General features: G+C 40.6%; 1 protein-coding gene across 1 annotated transcript in view; it reads right to left on the bottom strand.

Annotated features, from left to right (window-relative positions):
• Positions 1-2751: 2751 nt before the first annotated feature.
• The window catches only part of GAD2 (glutamate decarboxylase 2), a 41095-nt gene continuing 25345 nt past the window's right edge, over positions 2752-18501 (bottom strand). The window contains exons 9-16 of the mRNA XM_074866439.1: positions 17845-17899; positions 16241-16357; positions 15063-15127; positions 11079-11157; positions 9224-9373; positions 7322-7429; positions 6102-6191; positions 2752-5413 (exon numbers count right to left, since the gene is read on the bottom strand). Coding sequence (XP_074722540.1) covers positions 5240-5413; positions 6102-6191; positions 7322-7429; positions 9224-9373; positions 11079-11157; positions 15063-15127; positions 16241-16357; positions 17845-17899 — 838 coding nt within the window. The 3' untranslated portion in view covers positions 2752-5239. The remainder of the gene's footprint in view (positions 5414-6101; positions 6192-7321; positions 7430-9223; positions 9374-11078; positions 11158-15062; positions 15128-16240; positions 16358-17844; positions 17900-18501) is intronic.

Genomic DNA, 18501 nt, shown 5'->3' with positions numbered 1-18501 from the left:
GCAGTATCCCGTGGCTTTCTATGGGACTTGTTTTCTACCTAGAGCAATTTTCTACTTGGCAGTTAGCCTGGCTAAGTCAGATAAAAGATGTACATTTTCTTGAGCTATGTCTTGCTTTGTTCCTTCCTTAACCATGCTGGAACATAAGTTTAATACAACTAACTTGATATTTAAACTTGCCTTCCTTGGAGCCATAGGCTGTAGGGTAGGCGAGGGCTTCTCTCTGGGTCCCTCCTGGAGGCCATTTGCAGAAGAGCAAGCAGCATTCATGAATAGCCAAAATCGATGACACCCAACCAGCTCATCAGCCATGTCTTTGGGTGGTCCACCTTGTGTTGTCAGGCCAGCTGGGCTGGGAACTTCTCCTGCCTCTCATCTGCCCCTCAGCCACTCCCATGCTGTGACCAACATGGCCCCAGAGCCAAGGATTTACAAAAGCTGCAGGAGAGCCCACCTATACTGTTGTTTCTGCATTACCCACCCTAGCAGCTATTAATTACTGAGTATCAAGGCAAATATCATGTCAAGATATACTGTCTTGCTGTTTTTTATAGCTATGGACTTCAAAATCATGTGCCAGTGTTTGTGCCCCCCTCCCCCCCAAATAATAATCACCAACAAAGAAAACCCCACAGAGTTTATGCAATTCGAGATGTGGCTTGCTTTGATGCAGACACAGTTCTCTGTCTGCAGTTCTGCCGGCACTGGATGGTGCCTATAATAGCTGTTTCAATAGCTGAATTTGTTTTCTAGTTTCTCATAGAACACAGACATCATCAGTAAAATATTCTGCTGTATTTTATTGTCATGATACAGTTTTGCACTCTGTCCATTTCCCAACACAGCATCCATTTAGGCAAGAATGAGTATCTTCAGTAGTGGGAAGTGTGGATGAAATTATGCACCACAGAGTAAAATCCCAGAGGATACCACATACCAGTATGTTAAAGCTGCACGAGGCCATGTACAAGCACCATTAGGTTTGCTCATTCAGCCAGTCTCCACTTCTCAGAACCTGGTTTATCTCAGCTTTACTAAACCAGATTTTTTTACACCCACATTTAGGAAGTGAACTACAAAACAATTTGCCAAGAGCACTAAATACAGTCAGTGGACTGTGGTTGTGAGTCAATTGGGATGGCTCCAGTCAAGTTTTGAGGCCTCTCTGCAGAGCTCTTTCTTGGTGCTCTGCCTCCTTTTGCAGCAGGCCAGCTCCAGGATAGGGTCACCCAGTGACACTGTGCTGCTTGTGGAGTTAGCTTGGACCAGGACCACCCCATGATAAAGGAAAGAACAGCCACTTCTTAGATTGAGGACCCCAGTCTCATGGTGGTGGTGTTTTAGTTGAGTTTATAGGCTGCATTTCAAAGGAACCTTAATCTCTTCAGCAAAAAAGTTCCCATCAAATTATGAAGATGGCTAAGGTGCTCACATACATACATGTTGTGGGAAAGGGGCAAGAGGGAAGAGAGGCATGAAAAGGTGGAGCAGGGAACTGGTGTGGAAAGGCAGAAGCAGCACAGTGGAGTGGCGGGCGGGGGGAGGCAGAGCGTACTGTGGGGGCAACGGCTCCTGGGAGCTTTATGGGGCTGTAGAGCAGCATGGGAACCCGCCAACCACAGATGCAAGATCGCCATGCAGGTATGCTGCTACAACCAGCTAGGTCATCTCCTCTCCTAGATCCATGATTCTCCCTGTGCAGGGTGCTCTTTTGGGGGTTTTGTGGTAATAGCAAACCAGAGCTTTTGTTCTCCTAGGAGAATGCCAGAGGAACTAGCCTTTGTAAAGAGCAGGCACTCAGGCTGCCGCGTTAATTCCTTCTTTATCGGCAATTTTATTTTGTCTTCCTTGCCAGGACTCTGTGCTCAACTCAGTTGGGCAAATACATTCCAGTCCCCCATCCCTCAGGGAGACTGTGCATCTCTGGGTGCAACAGGTTTAGAGCAAAGCCCAAGCTTCATGCGCTCTTGTGGGGGTAGTACTCAAAAATAATAAACCAGTGCTCCCTCTCCCAGTGCCAAACAAAGAGCTTCATTGGGGTAAAAGTAGTATCTTATCCCCACATCTTCTCCCTCCCTGTATTTCCCTACAGAGCTCCTAGCTGGGCTCCGTGCAGGTACCCGGCATAGGCATTCATCTCAATTCTGCTGCAGACTTGAAGAAATTATACAGAAAATCTCATTTCAGGCGTAAGCTTTCTGACCACTGCTGCTTTGATGGCATTGTTTTGTTTTCTTTCTCAGCTGCTGGTATCACTCTGGGAAGCACTTCAGAGGGTGGAGGGAAAATAAAGCAGACAGGTGGCAGGTTTTGGAGGAATGAGGCCCTGGGCCAGGGGAGACACGGGGATTAAAATCTTAATTTTTGTATTGGTGGTTGTGTCTTTTTTACTTCATGGTCCTTTTGATTGTTGCCATCACTTATCTGTGTTGTCCTGGGAAGTGCCCTGACTGCTTTCACTGCTGTGCTGGAGGCTGATTAGAGTCTACGGTTAATTTGGGGATAAGTGCTCATGGACTGAACAGACAAAGCAAAACAGAAAAAATTGTTGAGCCTGTCTGAAGAGAATAAAGCAACTAAATCCATCTTGTAAAGATAGGGTGAAGGAATACCAGATGGCAGATTTACTCTTGTATGCTGGTGCTGAGTATGCTTCAAAAAGGGTCTGCGGATGGAATTGGGTTTTTTATGTTACAATAATTAACAGAATGCATCTTGTCATGAAAAAAATCCAGCAGGAGACACAAAAAGTTACAATTAAACATTGTCTTTATTGGGGCCTTGCTCCGAAATGGCACAAATGATAAATTCTCAGAGTGCCCATCAGTGCTGCTAATGAAAAGACCCAGAGTCATGTTTTACACTTTTATTTGGATTTAGATCAACACCACAGATAAGATACTTTGGTCAAACACAAGAACAGATTGCTATGCCGCTCTTTCCTGGCTGCAATAAATACAGTAACGTGGAAAAAAAGATGTTGGTTCTCCTGGAACAATGTAAATCTTGGATTTGCACATACAGCTAATAAATACGTTGTTTGCACTTAGCACTTTAAAACAGAATTGCACATGCAAGATGTAACCAGGCTACTGATCACCTTCATCATTGTCCCTGTACTACATTTACTTTTTAAGGTCTTTGCTTGCCTTTTTCCCAGCAAGAAAAAAGAATATAATTTGCTGCTCTACTCAGTATTTCAGTGATTAGTCTGCTGATTTCGACATGTTTAGCAAAGGTCACATTGAAGTCCTTCCTGATAGAATTGGTATCATCTCCTCTATAGCTTGACTTGCAACACTATGCATCGCACGTAGCAATGGAAGTCCACCCAAGCGAGGTGAGAGGTCTGCCCAAAAGCTGAGGAGGAGAGGTTAATACCAAGCAAAGATATAGTAGAGGGACTGGCGTGAATGCAGTTCTTAAAATATCAAGAGTCAATACTACTACCACACAAATAATGACATATCAATAATATATTGTACAAGCTTATACAGCAACACATGTTGATTTGCAACATTGTACAGTTTAAATCTAAAGTGCACAGCCTCAATCTGAGGTGACAAAACAGTACTATCAATATAATAAAGGCAACACAATTACAGACACAATTTATTTCTTCTTACTTTATGTCCTCATGATATTACATTGAATCAATACTCCATTTATCTATTTTAGATGAAATTAAAACCACATCGCACTTCTTTTTTTTCTCTTCAAGTATTTTAGAGACAGCAAAACAATATTGCTTTACAAACAAAAGTTGGCTGTTTAGGCAAAGTTAAAACCAAAACTTTAGTAGGGTTATAAGTAGACAGGCTCGAGCCTCAGAACTCTTACCAACACTTCCAGATGTTGGGAGGGAAAAGAGGATAAATTTCACTTTCCATGCCAGAGTCACCTCTAATGTTAAGGAATGATGCAGCACATGAATTCTGCAAGAGCCGTGCCCATGGTTTCTAAAAAGACTGTGAGGCTCCGCATGGGCTGTTCTAGGCAGATGTAGCCTTATCTCAATTTTTTCTGCAATTTCAAAAGCCACTGCAGACAAGGATAGAGTCCAGCACGGGAGAAACCTCTGACAAAGCAGTTTTGTTACTCATCCTGTCACTCAGATCAGTCACATTTAATTTAGGCCTTGCCTCGCAGACCTGTACATATGTAAGAAGTCCTTACCCTTTTAATGTAGCTGTGAGGTTTCATGCTATTTATTTAGTAAGAATTTCAGTCAATTTTAATTTTCTGTGTACTTCTGGTCTGCATAAATAAGCATTTACTCAGACGTGACTTTTTTTTGGATAGGCTTTTTTACCACAGAACACAGAAACCATCCAAATACAACCTTATTTCAGTCTTGGTTAGCACTGTATATTGATTGTGCGTCTGCTTAGTTAGGCCAAGTGGGAAACATAATTAGGAATAATAGCATCCTATTGTTGTACTGTAATTGATCTTATTAAGTGGTTTTAAGAGCTGCAGTACTCTTGAGGTTTTTCAGTAATCAACCCTGGAGATGTACAATCCATATGACATGGAGAAATGAGGTATTGGTACCTCTTAAGAATGTAATATGTGGGCTTATATTTTAAAATAAGCAGTAATAAATATTTGAGGCACCTCCATCAAAAGAAAAAGAATCCTAGTTAATTTTCAGTTTCTGTCCTTGCAGTTTTATAACCCATATAAAATAAAAATATATAGTTTACAAAATAGGATTTTTTTTATATATATATATTTCCTTTTGTAAAACTATACCTATTTAAATACATTTGAAATGTTGCTATAGGTAAATTAGAAATTCTGTTCTAATACTATGAAAAAGGCAAAATACTTTAGCTTTTAAACATACAGCTCGTATGCTCTGCTTCTCACTGCCCCCTCCCACTTCCTCCAATTTGATTTTGTCATCGTTGTGGGCAAATTTGGCATCATTCAGTCTGATTGCTTTTAATTTAAAGTAGTCGTCATGTTAAAATTGGGGATAAAATTTTAAGTATCTTCTGTTCTTCCTTATTTGTTTCAGTGCAGCTTTTTGTGCAGCTAATTATTAAGGAGGTATTCTAAAACTCAGGAAAGGACTTTAAAGGAGCCATGTTTCTTGATTTTAAACTGTACTCTATTCCAACGCCACAATATAGAAATAGATTTACTTTGGAACAAACTACAAATACATTCGCACAGTTTGTGACAACTTAATTGTCTACTTAGAGGTCCAGGAACAGACTTTCACACTCAATTATTATAAATCTTGTCCCAGGCGTTCTATTTCATCAATCAGGAAATCAATGTCTTGGTGAGTTGCTGCAGGGTTTGAGATGACCATCCGGAAGAAGTTCACTTTGTCTCCCAGGGGCTGATAGCTCACCATGGTTGTGCCATACTCCATCATCCTGGCTTTTATCACTGGTGCCACCTGCAGCGTAACAAAAAAGCAGGGGATGATGATGATGATTATAATTATTATCACTATTTTCATTACTACCATCATCTTTATTATTATTTTTATAACAAAACACAGAGTAAGTTTTCTTTTTTTAAAAAAAGATGAAGAGCTACAAGAAGCAGTTAAAATGAAATTATGTCCAATATTGATAAAAACCTTAACCTCCATTAAGGAGTAAATGTCTCACTGAAAAGACATTGTGTTTATCCTGTTTCTTTGTACTGGTCTTAAAATCACCATGGAATTTTCCCCGTTACTTTCTCAATATTGCTGACAGGGACACAGTAGATGTTTTTTGTAGTGCTCAGAACATACTGTTATAATCATTTTCCATCTTCTTTTCGTATGCCAGAGTGCCATGGTATTATGAGCTTTTGTCGCACTTGCTGGGTTTAGAGATTGCAGTTCACAGTAACTTCAGTAAATACACACGGAGGAGTAAGTGCTCAAGAGATGAGGCAAACTCTGGGAATACCAAACTTGGGAGACCAGAGTAAGGTGGTGCCAGACTAACCTGCAGTAAAATGACCACGGAGGTGTCATTTGCCAGAATATTACGAGGTGACCTTGCCCTGTGCCCTGGGAGACCATTTTGGGGATTGTCTGCCTGCAAGGGTTTCACTCTTCACTGTGTGATGTCCTGGAGGACTCTGCTTACCTTCATAAGGCGGCTCATTCTTTCTTCATTGTCTTCCATACTGCGCAAGCTGGGAGGTATATACCAGAAGCAGACGTTTGTGTGCTGAGGCTAAACACAGAATAATAATGGTTTACACAGTAAGAAATGCTCATAATATCTCAATTGCAATTAAGTTCATGCCTTCCCTCCCTCTCATACATCATATTGTGACAGCAGTCAATGGTTTTCATTATTGTGGTCCACTGAGAGTCATCATCATTATTAATGCAGAAAAGATAATTTTAGGCAATTTATTCCCAGGATGTCAGATGAAGAAACACATCATACAGCTGTGCAAATATATTTATGCCCTACGGAGAGGCATCTAGATTTTGTAAGTGCTGTCCCCTCCAGAGGCTGAAGGGATCATGTGGCTAAAGCAAGGTTCTATTACAGATAATTTAGAGGTGAGGACTGTGTCATTTACTTTTATTACATGACAGAATAATATAGAATCTGGTTCTGTAAACAGGAGTCACAGGTGGTGCATGAGACAGTCTAAGATTTTCTTACATTTAATGAAATTTATTACTTGTCAGTTTGATTCAGTTAGCCGCTGTATAATGTGCATGCACCACAGTGTCTTAGCTAGTTTAACTTACTTACATGGGAACACCAAGTAGAAAGGCATAAAGTATGAACTAGTTGACATTTTGAATATTTTTGCAATCTCCCAACAGTTGCCTGCCTTGCCGTGTTCCTCTTTGCTGGATGCTAAACGTGTGAGTTACAGCAACTCCTACTGCTGCCAGTTCCTTCACTCATCACCAGACCCTGTGGACCAAACTCAGCGATGACCCTGCAGGTCCCTGTGGCTGCCCACCTGAGAATGCTGATAAAAGCACTTTGCACAACTGTCCTTTCAGAGTTGTGTGGGGCACTGTAACCCCCACTTGTAACAGAGCCTGCTATTAGGAAACCGCAACTTATTTTTGTTACTGAAGAGCTGGTGTGTGCTGTGTTAGCCTGAGATTCCAGTGTGATGAAACTGAGCAAACTGAAAATTTATGCACAGCTGCTTCATCTCCCTTGTCCCTGGATCCCATGAGGAAGAAACACATCGACAAAAAAACAGGTTTTATTTACAAGGGACACTGCTTTCTGTCACCTGCTCTTTGGTTTGACCTGTTGTAGTCATCCAATAGGTGACTAAGGCAAGTGCTGTTGACCAACTGGGAAAAAGAAGTTGCAATACATACCTTTCCATCAAACACCATTTCATACCCTTCTCTGTTCTTTATTTTATTGTATAGGTATTCTGCAAGTTCCAAGCACTTATCAATTTGTGCTTCAAATCCTGTGGTTCCCTTTAGAGAGAGAGGGAGAAAAAAAGTTATATGACTATCTGTTCTGTGAACTGAAAGAGTGAAAGGACCGTGTAGCACTTGTCAAAGCATCAGTGCAAGTCACCTCTCAGAAGTCTCTGTGGGACAGATTAAGGATCTGATTTTACAAGATGAAGGACACTTTGCTAAGCAGAGCTCATGTGTCTCTAGCTCTTGCCACTGACTCCCCTATAGCCACCTCTGCAAAATAAGCCCTGGATACTAGCTTGGTTCTTGGCAAAATATTGCTAACACCTCTGAAGAAGGGTGCCAGTGGAAGATTTTGCAGAGAGGCTGAGTGCAGTTTCAGACAGCCTGGACTGGCACAGAGGAGGGTCTCTAGAAGGTGTTGAGTTCCAGATATGGGGAATCTCCTGCTGTATTCAGAATAGGGGATTTTAATCTTCCAGGGGTGATGTGCTGGGGGCTTTTCCAAGAATATTTTTTTCTTTTTTAAACACAGAATGGGAAGATACACTTTTAGAGCCCAGTCTGATGCCTGTGAAAATGCACATTTTGTTTAGATACTGCCCTGCTTTGGTAGTGTTTTTCTCTCTTCTTTTCTAATAGACACCATATAAACTCAGAAGCTGTGTTTTTAAGACCTGCAGCAAATCCTGCTTTTTCTTCTCTGGCAGAAGTCATAATCCTCTCTCTGTGACATCATAATTGTTCCTGCAATCACCAGCTGTGATGCCACAAACAAAGGATCCAGTTTTATGAGGGAGGAAGGAAAACAAACAGCTGGAATAGATAAACTTTCAGAAACACACATCCTATTTTGTAACATTAATATTACAAGTGGGGTGTGAGAAGAGAAGAAGCAGTACAAGACATGTTAAAAAAATGGGGTTTAGAAGAGAAATGTCTCTGAGTTAACGGATGTATGTCCCTGCTAAATCTTTTCTGGCAGTGCAGAACTGACTTAAAAGCCCATGTCATTATCCCTCTGTGTACAGAGATTTCAAAACAGGGTAGAGCTAGCACAGCCCTGGGAGAAAGGCCTGAAGTAAAGGAAAGACATGTGGCTAAAATTGCCTGCCACTCTGGAGATCCCAGTTAGCACAACAGCTATTGCAACCACGGAAACTTGTGTCCTCCTTTACAGACTCCCACACCTCCAGCTACATTTGATGTCTGTCTCAGAATTGTTTTCAGAGTTTTAACGAAGCACATGAGGATCTTTAAGGCTTTCTGGAAATGAAAACAGTGATGTCATCTCCTCTGAACAAACCTGAGGCAACTTGAAATAATAGATTGGATAAATATATGGAAGAACTTATTTAGCAACATTCAACAAACACAGATGAATTAAGCATTAGAGCTGGTGTTTTCAGATTTCCCAGAGAACAGATCTTGATGAGTTTTTCTCTACTCCTTCAAAAGATGACTTCATATCTACTGCATGCAATGAAACTAGGGATTCCAGTCTTGATTTGCCATGTTTAATTTCTGAATGTCATTAAAACATCTTTTTATTTCCAGAAATCTTCGTAACGACATTCCTAAGTATATGATTTATGCTGTTAAGACTCCTACAGTTACACAAAGCAAATGCTATGCAAAGCCATGGAGTTCAAGTTTCAAAATCATGCTTGCCGCTTTGAAGCTAAATTGTTAAAGGTATAAAAACCCAGAAAATAATAATGTTCTCTCTTTCATATTATATGTGGGAAATTCACATCAGATATTTTCTAAAATTATGATTACAGAAAAAAAGCCTGTATCTGGTGTGCATTATTTTAATGCAAACAAATACATTGCAGGCAGTCCTACCTTTGCTCTCCACATCAGCCATAGCTTGAAGACATCAACATGCCGTCCACATTGCAAAGCCTTGTCTCCCGTGTCATAAGACAGGTCATAATGCTTGTCTTGTTGAAAGAGGTAGGAAGCATGCATTTGATTGCAACTCTGCATCAATCCCTTATAGAAACAAAGACACAAAAAAGTGATGTTGGCATAGATGTGACTACTGTTTTGAGGGTTGCTTGAGGCATGAAATTACAAACACCCAAATCCAGTGGAATATGTGTCCAAGTGCAAAAGGAAGATCAAAAAAAAGGACAAAACCAGACTTAGTTGCTTGGTGGACTAAGTTTTGCATATCCCATTCAGTGCTCAGGACAATTTGGTACCTGATCCAGCAATGTCTAATCCACATCCAGAGCCAAGGCATTTTTTTTAAAAAAGCTGAACATTGTGCTTCCTAGCATCATTATGTATAAGTTCATTTTTGGATCTCGCTTTTTATTCTTTGTTCTGCCTCCTTTTCCTCCTTTCCTTGGGAGGCATCTTCTCTGGTTGAGTCAGACCAACCCAATTTGGTGACTAATCTAAACAATATCACACCACTTTTCTAATTGCTTTTGTCTCTAAAATTCTAATTTTCATTGTTTTCTTCCTTTGTAGGCACAGTTCTTTTTTGCAAAGCCCTCAGCTGCAGATTGGATGCTTAAGTGGTATAGAAAGTTTTGAACAGAGAGAAGAGCATACGGCCTCTAAACAGTCAGCTAGAGCTATTTCTGGGTTGCAAGATACCATTCTGAGAGGCAGCTTTGTGGGAGGGCCAGAAGCCAACAAGGTGAAGAAACCTGGCTCATAAAAGCATGAGGTTTCCTTTTTAGCTTTTTAAGTGAAATGCAGAGAGTCATGTTCTGGCTCTAGTTAAGTCCTCAACTGAGTTTAAGGTACACCTAAACTGCCTAAAACTGCAATTTCCAGTCCAAGAAGAATCAAAACTTGGCTGTTTATCATCAAGTCTAATCTTTATGTGTAATTCAAAACTGAGATAGTAAAATGAGGGGGGAAAAAGAATTGACTTTCTCCTAATCTGAGCCATCTGTTCTCACTAGAGGTCAAGGATGGTACTAACTTCAACCAGGCAGGATTTGTCTCAGGGAACTGACACAGAGGGCAAATAAAAGCCAGCTTCTCTCTTCCTAAGTGCAATCACTTTCTATACAATCTGTTGTAAAGCTGTTAGCAAAACAGCAACCAGCTTTTTGATAGCTGGTCTAGTAAGTGCTGGTTGTATAGCAGCTGTCCCAGGAACTGATGGTTATTTGAAAATTACAGGCTTGAAGGGTAATTCAAATTCTGGTACTAAATGAAATGTCTACTTTTTATTACAAGTGAACTTAGTGTTCCATTTTACTTCCATGTGACCCAAAGTGGAAATATGGATGAGAGCTGTGTGGAAATATCTATCATAAAAGTCTGGAAAGTGTAATGATGCCTGGACCAATATTGTGCCACATGTATACCACACCATTCGTCCCAAGAGAACTAGACTTTGCCTACAGTTAGTTACATTTTATGCTACACAGCATCTAGTGGGGTTGCACAGTTATGCACCCACAACTTAACTATGGACATTTTGAATGGAAAGCCACAGAACTCTGTAAAGATATTGCCATTGATTGGATCTATCATTTCTGCCAGACAGATGCTTTAATTCTTTTTGCAGTCACAGCCTGAGCACGTAACTAGAAGTCTATTTCTCAGTTTCTTTTATAATCTTCATCACATTAGCAAATACTAGCTATGACACAGTTATGAAGAAAATATCTAGAATTTCCAGAAACAAAACATCACAAAGGATCACAGAAGCAAGTATATTGGGACATACCTCTTCTCTTACTAGTAGGGCTGAACACTGCAGTGGGACGCCCATCATCTTGTGAGGGTTCCAGGTCACTGAATTGGCCCTGGGACAGCAAACCACATGAAACTCAGACATTGTACTATGGTGGTGAAACCATGGAGACATTTAGAAATAATTAGAATAATAATGAACATGTAGCAATGCACACCCTCTTCTTTTTATGACCAAGCAAAGCTGAAAATAATCATGGCTAATATTAGGAAAGCAATGCCTTCATAAGGGACCTAATCCACTCTAGTTGGTTTTTGGATAACAATCCTGGCAACCTACCACAGGATAATTGCTCTATCCACTAAACTTAATCAGTATTCAACTTTCTGGGGAGTGATCTATACTTCATAAACATAAGGCAAACTTCCTAAAAACACCCACTTGACTGATGAACTTTCTAAAGTTGCACAGCTGATTAAAGATGCAGATAGGAAGCTGGCAAACTAGCAGATTCCCTCCCACTGATCCCAGTTTCAGCAACATTTTAGCGAGCAGGTCATATAGGCATTTTTAAAAATTCCTTTAAATACTTCTGGGTACCTTTAAGTCTCTGAGTAACTTGGAAAATCTGGCCCAAAGTAATTTTTCTCATTGCTCTGCTAAATTTTCATAGCTCCTTAATTTTAGCTTGGCTATGGTAATTCACACAACTGGAGGACTGGGTCCAAAATTACCCCAGTAATAAACTTAGAACTGATCCACCCTTCCACAAAAGAGTCTGATCCTGCCTCCCTTTAGGACATATTAATTGCAAAAATAGCTGTCAGCCTAGATCTTATGAACGAACAGGGTGCTGTCACAATACAGCCTCAAGAAGAGGCATTTGGGACTGTGGCAAGGGCTGAATGGAACATTGTCCAGTTGTTTATTATTTTAATTTTGTGTTATGCTTGACTGGCTATTTTTTAATTATTATTATTACATACAATGATTAGCTGATAGATGTATACTTTTGCATCATATTTGGCAGGCTGCCAAGGATGCACAGTGCACAGGATTTAATGTAGTGCAGTGATTTGAGTTTTGATGGTATAAATTAGCAATAACTGGGGTATGTAAAAACTTAGAAGGACCCAGGACACATCTGCAGGTAACATTTATGTGAACAGAGGTGAGCATGTTAGAATCTGGCAGTGTTTTCCTTTGTAGGACTTGGAGACAGCGCCATGTCCTTATCATTTCCTGCCAAATTGCTTCCACTCCTTCAAAGCAAGCAACTCCAAAATTCACATGGACATCAGGCAGCACTTCTGTGCTTTCTTCTTTGCTATTTAAATGGGACGGCACAAGTGCCTGATGCAAAATCTGTAGGGAACAGTCTTTCACAGGCAACATCTGGCCACTTGGCTTCACTTTTCGAGTATTTGGCAGCTTTTAATCAGTTCAGAGTCAGTCATGTGATTACAACACCAAAGCTAATGATTCTGAATATGCATCCAGGTCTATGAATTTCCTTTGATATGATACTTTTAAATTTTTATCTGTGCCTGTGCAGAATCAGGCAGAAATTCTTTAAGAGACTTCTAGGTAATAGTTGTGGTATAGGTTTTCTCAAGCAAAAGGATTATTTACTGACAACAGCCAGATGTTAATTATCTGCCTAAAATATTTAATTTACCCTAAGGTCATTTATTTCCCCAATTACATCCCAATTGCACACAGAAAAAAATTAATTATGTAAAATAAAAATCCACCATTTTTCACTTGTTACCAGTTTTTCTGGGCCTCAGTCATCAGTATGTACTTGAAGAAATTGCTGACTGAGGCAAACAGTGAAGTAAAAAAGCTACATGGATCCACAGATTTTTTTTAAAGCACCTCGCATTTGTCCAAATAACCAAGCACCAAGCACCTATGTGATTTTTTGGCTGTGGGCCACAGATAGAAAAAAAAAAAAGAGGACATTTTTTCCCTTAGAGATTTCAAATGGATGATAGGAAATATTCAAGACTGGCAGAATTTGGTCCTCAGCCATCATTAAAAATGGACTGAGGTGCATTCACTGATCAGCTGCAGCCCCACGAAGGATGCCCAGACCCTGTACGGGAGTGCTCATTCAGCTGCAAACATGCTTTTCTCACATATCTGTCAGCCCCTGCCTGAGCCTCTGGGAGAGGGACACCAGACTGAAACTCCTGATGGTGGCTAGACCTATCTGCTCCAGACACCAGGGGATATGTTTCCTTCAGGGTGCCTTGGAGCATCTTGAAATCTGCCACATGCAGGCTGGAGGGCACAGTAAAGATGGTCCTGCAACTCTTCCTGCCTTTGACAGGAGTATTTTTTCTGGACTGCCAGCTACCAGAAGGATGTGAGTACTCAGAGCAGAGAGTGCTCCATTTAATGCTCTCTCCTTGTACCTTTCTTCCCTATCAAACACAAGTACCAGCTCCAATTCTCCTCTGTCCAGACTTGTAATGACTGGGTTGTACTCGGATATCTACCATGAAATAGGAAATGGCCTATTTCATGGTAGATATCCGAGAAGTTGAGTCTAGTAGGTCTGCTCTAAAGATACTCACATTTGAGATCTGAACAAACTGAAATAAGCTGCTGTGTCCATCAAGCAGAGGAGCAGCACTGGAAATGACAAATTTCATGTATTTATTGCCAGACATACAGAGATGGTGCTTATCAAAGCACTAGATAAAATCCATGGAGCTCTGGATCTAAAGCATATTGTTTGGAAAATTCTCCAATATAGATTCAACCTGAACTTCTCATTCCAGTAGAATTTGGACAGCAATTTGGGAGGCAAACTTTTTTTTTCATACTCTGTCCTCACAGGCAACTGGGTAGGTTTTTCTAATTTGCTGGATATTTGAATGTATGTTCTTTTAATACATGATATGTAAGTTTGGAGTGCTGGAAGCAATCTTAACTAAATTGAATTCATAGAACCACTGGCTGCTTTCCAAATTTTGCATGTGAGATGAATGAGAAAGGAACTGAATCATCAAGGTATCTTAATCTTCAGGAACAGAATGAGGAATTTGTTTGTAATTTTAATTGGCAAGAAACAGCAATTTGATTTAGAGATAAAAAGTAATCATTTACTCTCAAACAGCATGAGCTTCAGAAAATACACAAATGTGAAAGTGACTCCATCTAACCCAGTATACTGTCTCTAGCAAGAGGTATAAATAGGTGCCTGGGAAGAATACAAAACAGGGCAATCATATACGAACTTTCTGTAAATACTCTCTGAGATCCCACTCATTTGTGGCTCACACAAGTCCCGAATGGTTTTTCTTTGTCTTTCCTTGAATGCAGGTAAATCTTAACATCCTATGCTGAGGAGTTCCACAGCTTAACTAAAAGTTTCTGAATAAGCAGCTGTTTTCAATTTAAGCTCTGTCCTTCCAGACTCTGAACTGGACTGGCATCGCTTTTGTTCATCTGTATGTATCTGTCATGTTCGTGAGCTCATGACTACACCTGTGTACATACACAGGCACAGAGTTACTGAGAAGATGTCATTAACACAGCCTGGAGGGGGATATTCTCTCCAGAAGTGACAGAGCAGAGGTCAGTGACTGCCACGACACCTCTCCAAACTGCAGGTGCATCCACCTTTTATACTTAAGACTTCAGTGTACAAGACCTCCAAGATTCATTTCTTAGAGCAATGCAATTGCTAATTCATGCTGGATGCTGAATCAGAGAATGCTGCAGAAATCACTCTGGACCTGCAAATGTATGGTGGAAGGAACAGAAAAGCAAACAAGAAATATCTGCTGTTTGTACTACAAAACTAAGTGCCACATTACAACAGCACTGAACAAAGGCACTTAGCAATGCTACTTCAACTGGAAGGGCAGTTTGCATAATTGCTTTATAATGTATCTTGGAGATAACATTGATTTTTTGTTTTTATTTATAGACATTGCCATGGTAATCACAAGTATGTTAAAATGCATTTAATAAATGCGTTTAATTAACATTAATAAATCATACCTTTCAACACCATTTAACTTCCATTTGTGCTTTCTTGACATCAGGAGCCCACCACCCCATGCTCCCTAGAAGGTAAAACACATTATCGTACTGAGAAGAGAACTCTGCTTTTCTCCATTATGACATCTGTGTGATCACATCAGTTTGTAGCCCTTTCTTTTTTCTTGCTGACGTGGCATGTTCCAAAATGACCAGGCAGATGGGGCCTGAAGCATTAGCTGTGCTAACAGTTTTCTTCCAGTAGCTTGGAAGCAGCAGTTTATAGCCCATAATCTGAGTGCCCACCCTTCTCATCTGCTAACCCCTCCCTCGCCACCTCCTCTGACACTGACACATTGGGCTGCCCCATGCTGTAATTAATGACTTGCAGAGGTGGGGAAGCTGCCTTTTTTCTTTCAGTGACTAAGTGATGATAACAAACCAGACTGGGATCTCTGCTGCTCTGGTGAGTTTTCATCATATTTCAGACCACTATTGCTTGGCCCCTACTCATTTGCTTTTGCTCACAGAGATCTGGGACAAGCAAGAGTTTCATGTGACTGAGTAACTCAGTTTAAGGTAAATATGAATTCTTTCTTTGAATTGGACTGATTTTGGCTGACACAGTAATCCAAAAGCAAAATATCCAGCACTACAGAAATTCAATTACTGAGCCTTTTTGGAGAAAGGATTTGCAAAAATGACACAAAAGCCATTCTAGGGCTGAAAGATGATCCTTCAGAAAGATTTATTGGCAAGAGCCCAGATAAAGCTAAGTAGCCAATCTGATAAATTTCTCTAGCGTTTGCATTAACCTGTTCAGCAATTTGCAGTACTTTAATCCAGACAAATGTAGCCTTTTCCTTATGTATTTATTTTGCAGCTGCTGCAGAAGCTGAGCCAGCGCTCAGTATGGTTCTTATGTATTTCTTGTACTAATGGCATTTAGAGATAAAGCTGAAGGCCAAAACCACTCAAGCTAGGTCATCTTAAGTGTCCCAGTTGCTAAAAGTACCACAGTCAGAGCTCCTAAAACGTCCCCCTGACCTGAGCCTTTCAGAGTAGTGAGAAGTCAGCACTTGGATGTTAATTATGGGAACCAAACAGAACAGATTTTGTACAAGATGACACTGTCCAAACTGAGTAAATTAACGCTAATACACCTTGTAATCCAGTCCCCCATGTAAGATGATACTTACATCCACGTGCATCCAGATTTTGTATTTCTTGCAGATGTCTGCAATAGCTATGAGAGGATCAAACGCCCCATACACTGTTGTCCCAGCTGTGGCACTCACCAGAAAGGGAACAAATCCCTGCAAGAAAGCAGAGAGGCATTTGGCAAGGTCAGAGTGCTGCAACCTCTGCAGCAGCCCCAACTCCCCTTGTGCTGATTCCAGTGAGCCCACAAGTGTCTACTAGAGAACATCCCTGCTATGTTATACTGGTTTTGTCTTAGTTTAGATGTTAGTGATATTACAGTTTCTACCTTAAGGTGGCAGCAAACTTCCAAACCAGCACCCTCCATTTATTAGGATGCATAAGACAGGTAAAGGCTCGGAAGAACAATACTGCTCCACACCACCTGCCTGAAACAAAAAGGTCTGCTCTTGATGATGTCATGTAAAACAAACCTCACCCAGGCACCACAGTGCAAGAAATCTCTCTGGTGGACTGTGCCCTGGGCAGCATTGCAATTATCCCAGCGAGTGTCTCAACGTGTGGTGGCCTAGTCCTGTCAGTGGGAGCACCCTTTCTGGGGGTGTCTCCTAGGAGCAGTGCACAGGGGAGGCATGGGGCTTGCCTCCAGCCCCATCCCTCCTGCAGAGCGGGGAGACAGCTCTTCTGAGGAAAAGACAGCAATCTCCACAGAAGCCAGTGACCATCTCTTGGATTCCCTCTGCTAAATGCTATGCCTCACAGAGGAGCACTCACTGTCCATCACATAGCTTTTGCACTATGAGGTCTTGGGTTTTCCATAATTTATACCAGTGTTTCATTTTAAATTTATTTTCTAGTTCTGTTTGTTTCATAAACAGTACTCAGAGCAACAAAGGTAAAAGTGGCTACATTTTTTGAAGAGCTGGGGCTTGAACTATCAAAAAGGTCTAAACTTCCTTCTGCAATGGTCGCTAGGTTTGAGTGGCACTCTATCGTCATTTTGCCTTACTTTTTATCTACCATATTGCTTTTCTTAGAAAAAGTGAGCTTTTAATGCAGATTTCTGTAATTAATAAGCTTTGAATGCTGTGTGTCTAATGACTACGTACATAAATGTTGTTGAAGGCACAGGGCTGACTTCATTGCATACTTTAATCTGGTATTTTAATTCTAACTTCTGTTAATGAACACATACAAAAGAGGTGCATTTTTAGAGATGTGTGGATGTTAGTTTATCTTCCACTGATTTGATGAGTCTATGAGGAATATTTTCAGTGCATTAAAATATATACAAATTCCCCAAATGATTACCCTGTTTCTGTCAATATTCAGCTGAGAAACGGCATCATAGGCTGATAATATAAAAAGGGAGAACGTTATGCAGAATAAAATATTTTAAAAAAGCCAAACAGCTCATGGAGTTTATAAAGTAGCTCTAAACCTATTTTCTCAGCAACTCTTGCCTCACTAATTGCCAGGCTACATTTCTGAGAAATAAATCAAAAGTTAATGGGCTTTACCAAGCCAAACAAATCAAAAGTTAACGTGTTTTACCAAGGAAAGCAAAACAACTAACTGTATCAGTCTTGGTTTGTTTTTTTTTTTTTTTCTTTTTTGGAAGCAGAGAAGCTAGTAAACTTACTTTTTGTTTGGCTTCAAGAATTCTTCTTTCAAGGTCTGATGGGATCATTTTCCCTCTGGAGCAAGAGAGAGTTATATCAGAAATCTGATCTTGCAATCATCTCTTGCTGTTACTTCTTCGCTTAATAGGAAACCCAAATAAGGAACAAAGTGATTTTTTTTGCCCAAGGCTTATGCAGCATTGAAAAGCACAGAAAGACTCTGTATGTTAGTCTGAGTTTTTACTCTAATTATTTTGTCAACCAGTTTGCATCAATATGATGATGGTAACTGAGAGAAGTTATCTCACAGCCACCCCCATTAAAGACTAATGCTGTTCCATGGACCTTCCTGGGCCCCCTTTGGGAATATGCTCCAGGCTCCCAGGGAGAGGCTCAGCCCAGGGCCCCAAGAAACTTGCTGGGTGCCAAATCTTACGGTCCCATTTCAGCATGCACAGAAACTGCCAGTTGAGTTGCATGGCCTTGAGCAGTGCGGACCCAGCTCTGGTATAAGCAGTTGTCTCCGTGTTTCTGTCCCAGGAATGAACTCATTTCAGGGCAACTATTCCACAGTTTGGTACATTACATGTTCGCATTTGCTTGAACCAGGATATAAGAAGAAGCTACCAGTCTAGACTCATTAAATGCACTGTGAGGCCCTTTATCTTGACTTTATA

Source organism: Strix uralensis, chromosome 1, assembly GCF_047716275.1.
Source record: "Strix uralensis isolate ZFMK-TIS-50842 chromosome 1, bStrUra1, whole genome shotgun sequence".
Taxonomy (NCBI): domain Eukaryota; kingdom Metazoa; phylum Chordata; class Aves; order Strigiformes; family Strigidae; genus Strix; species Strix uralensis.
Note: the sequence above shows the minus strand (reverse complement) of the source record. Positions and strands in the feature narration are given on the sequence as shown.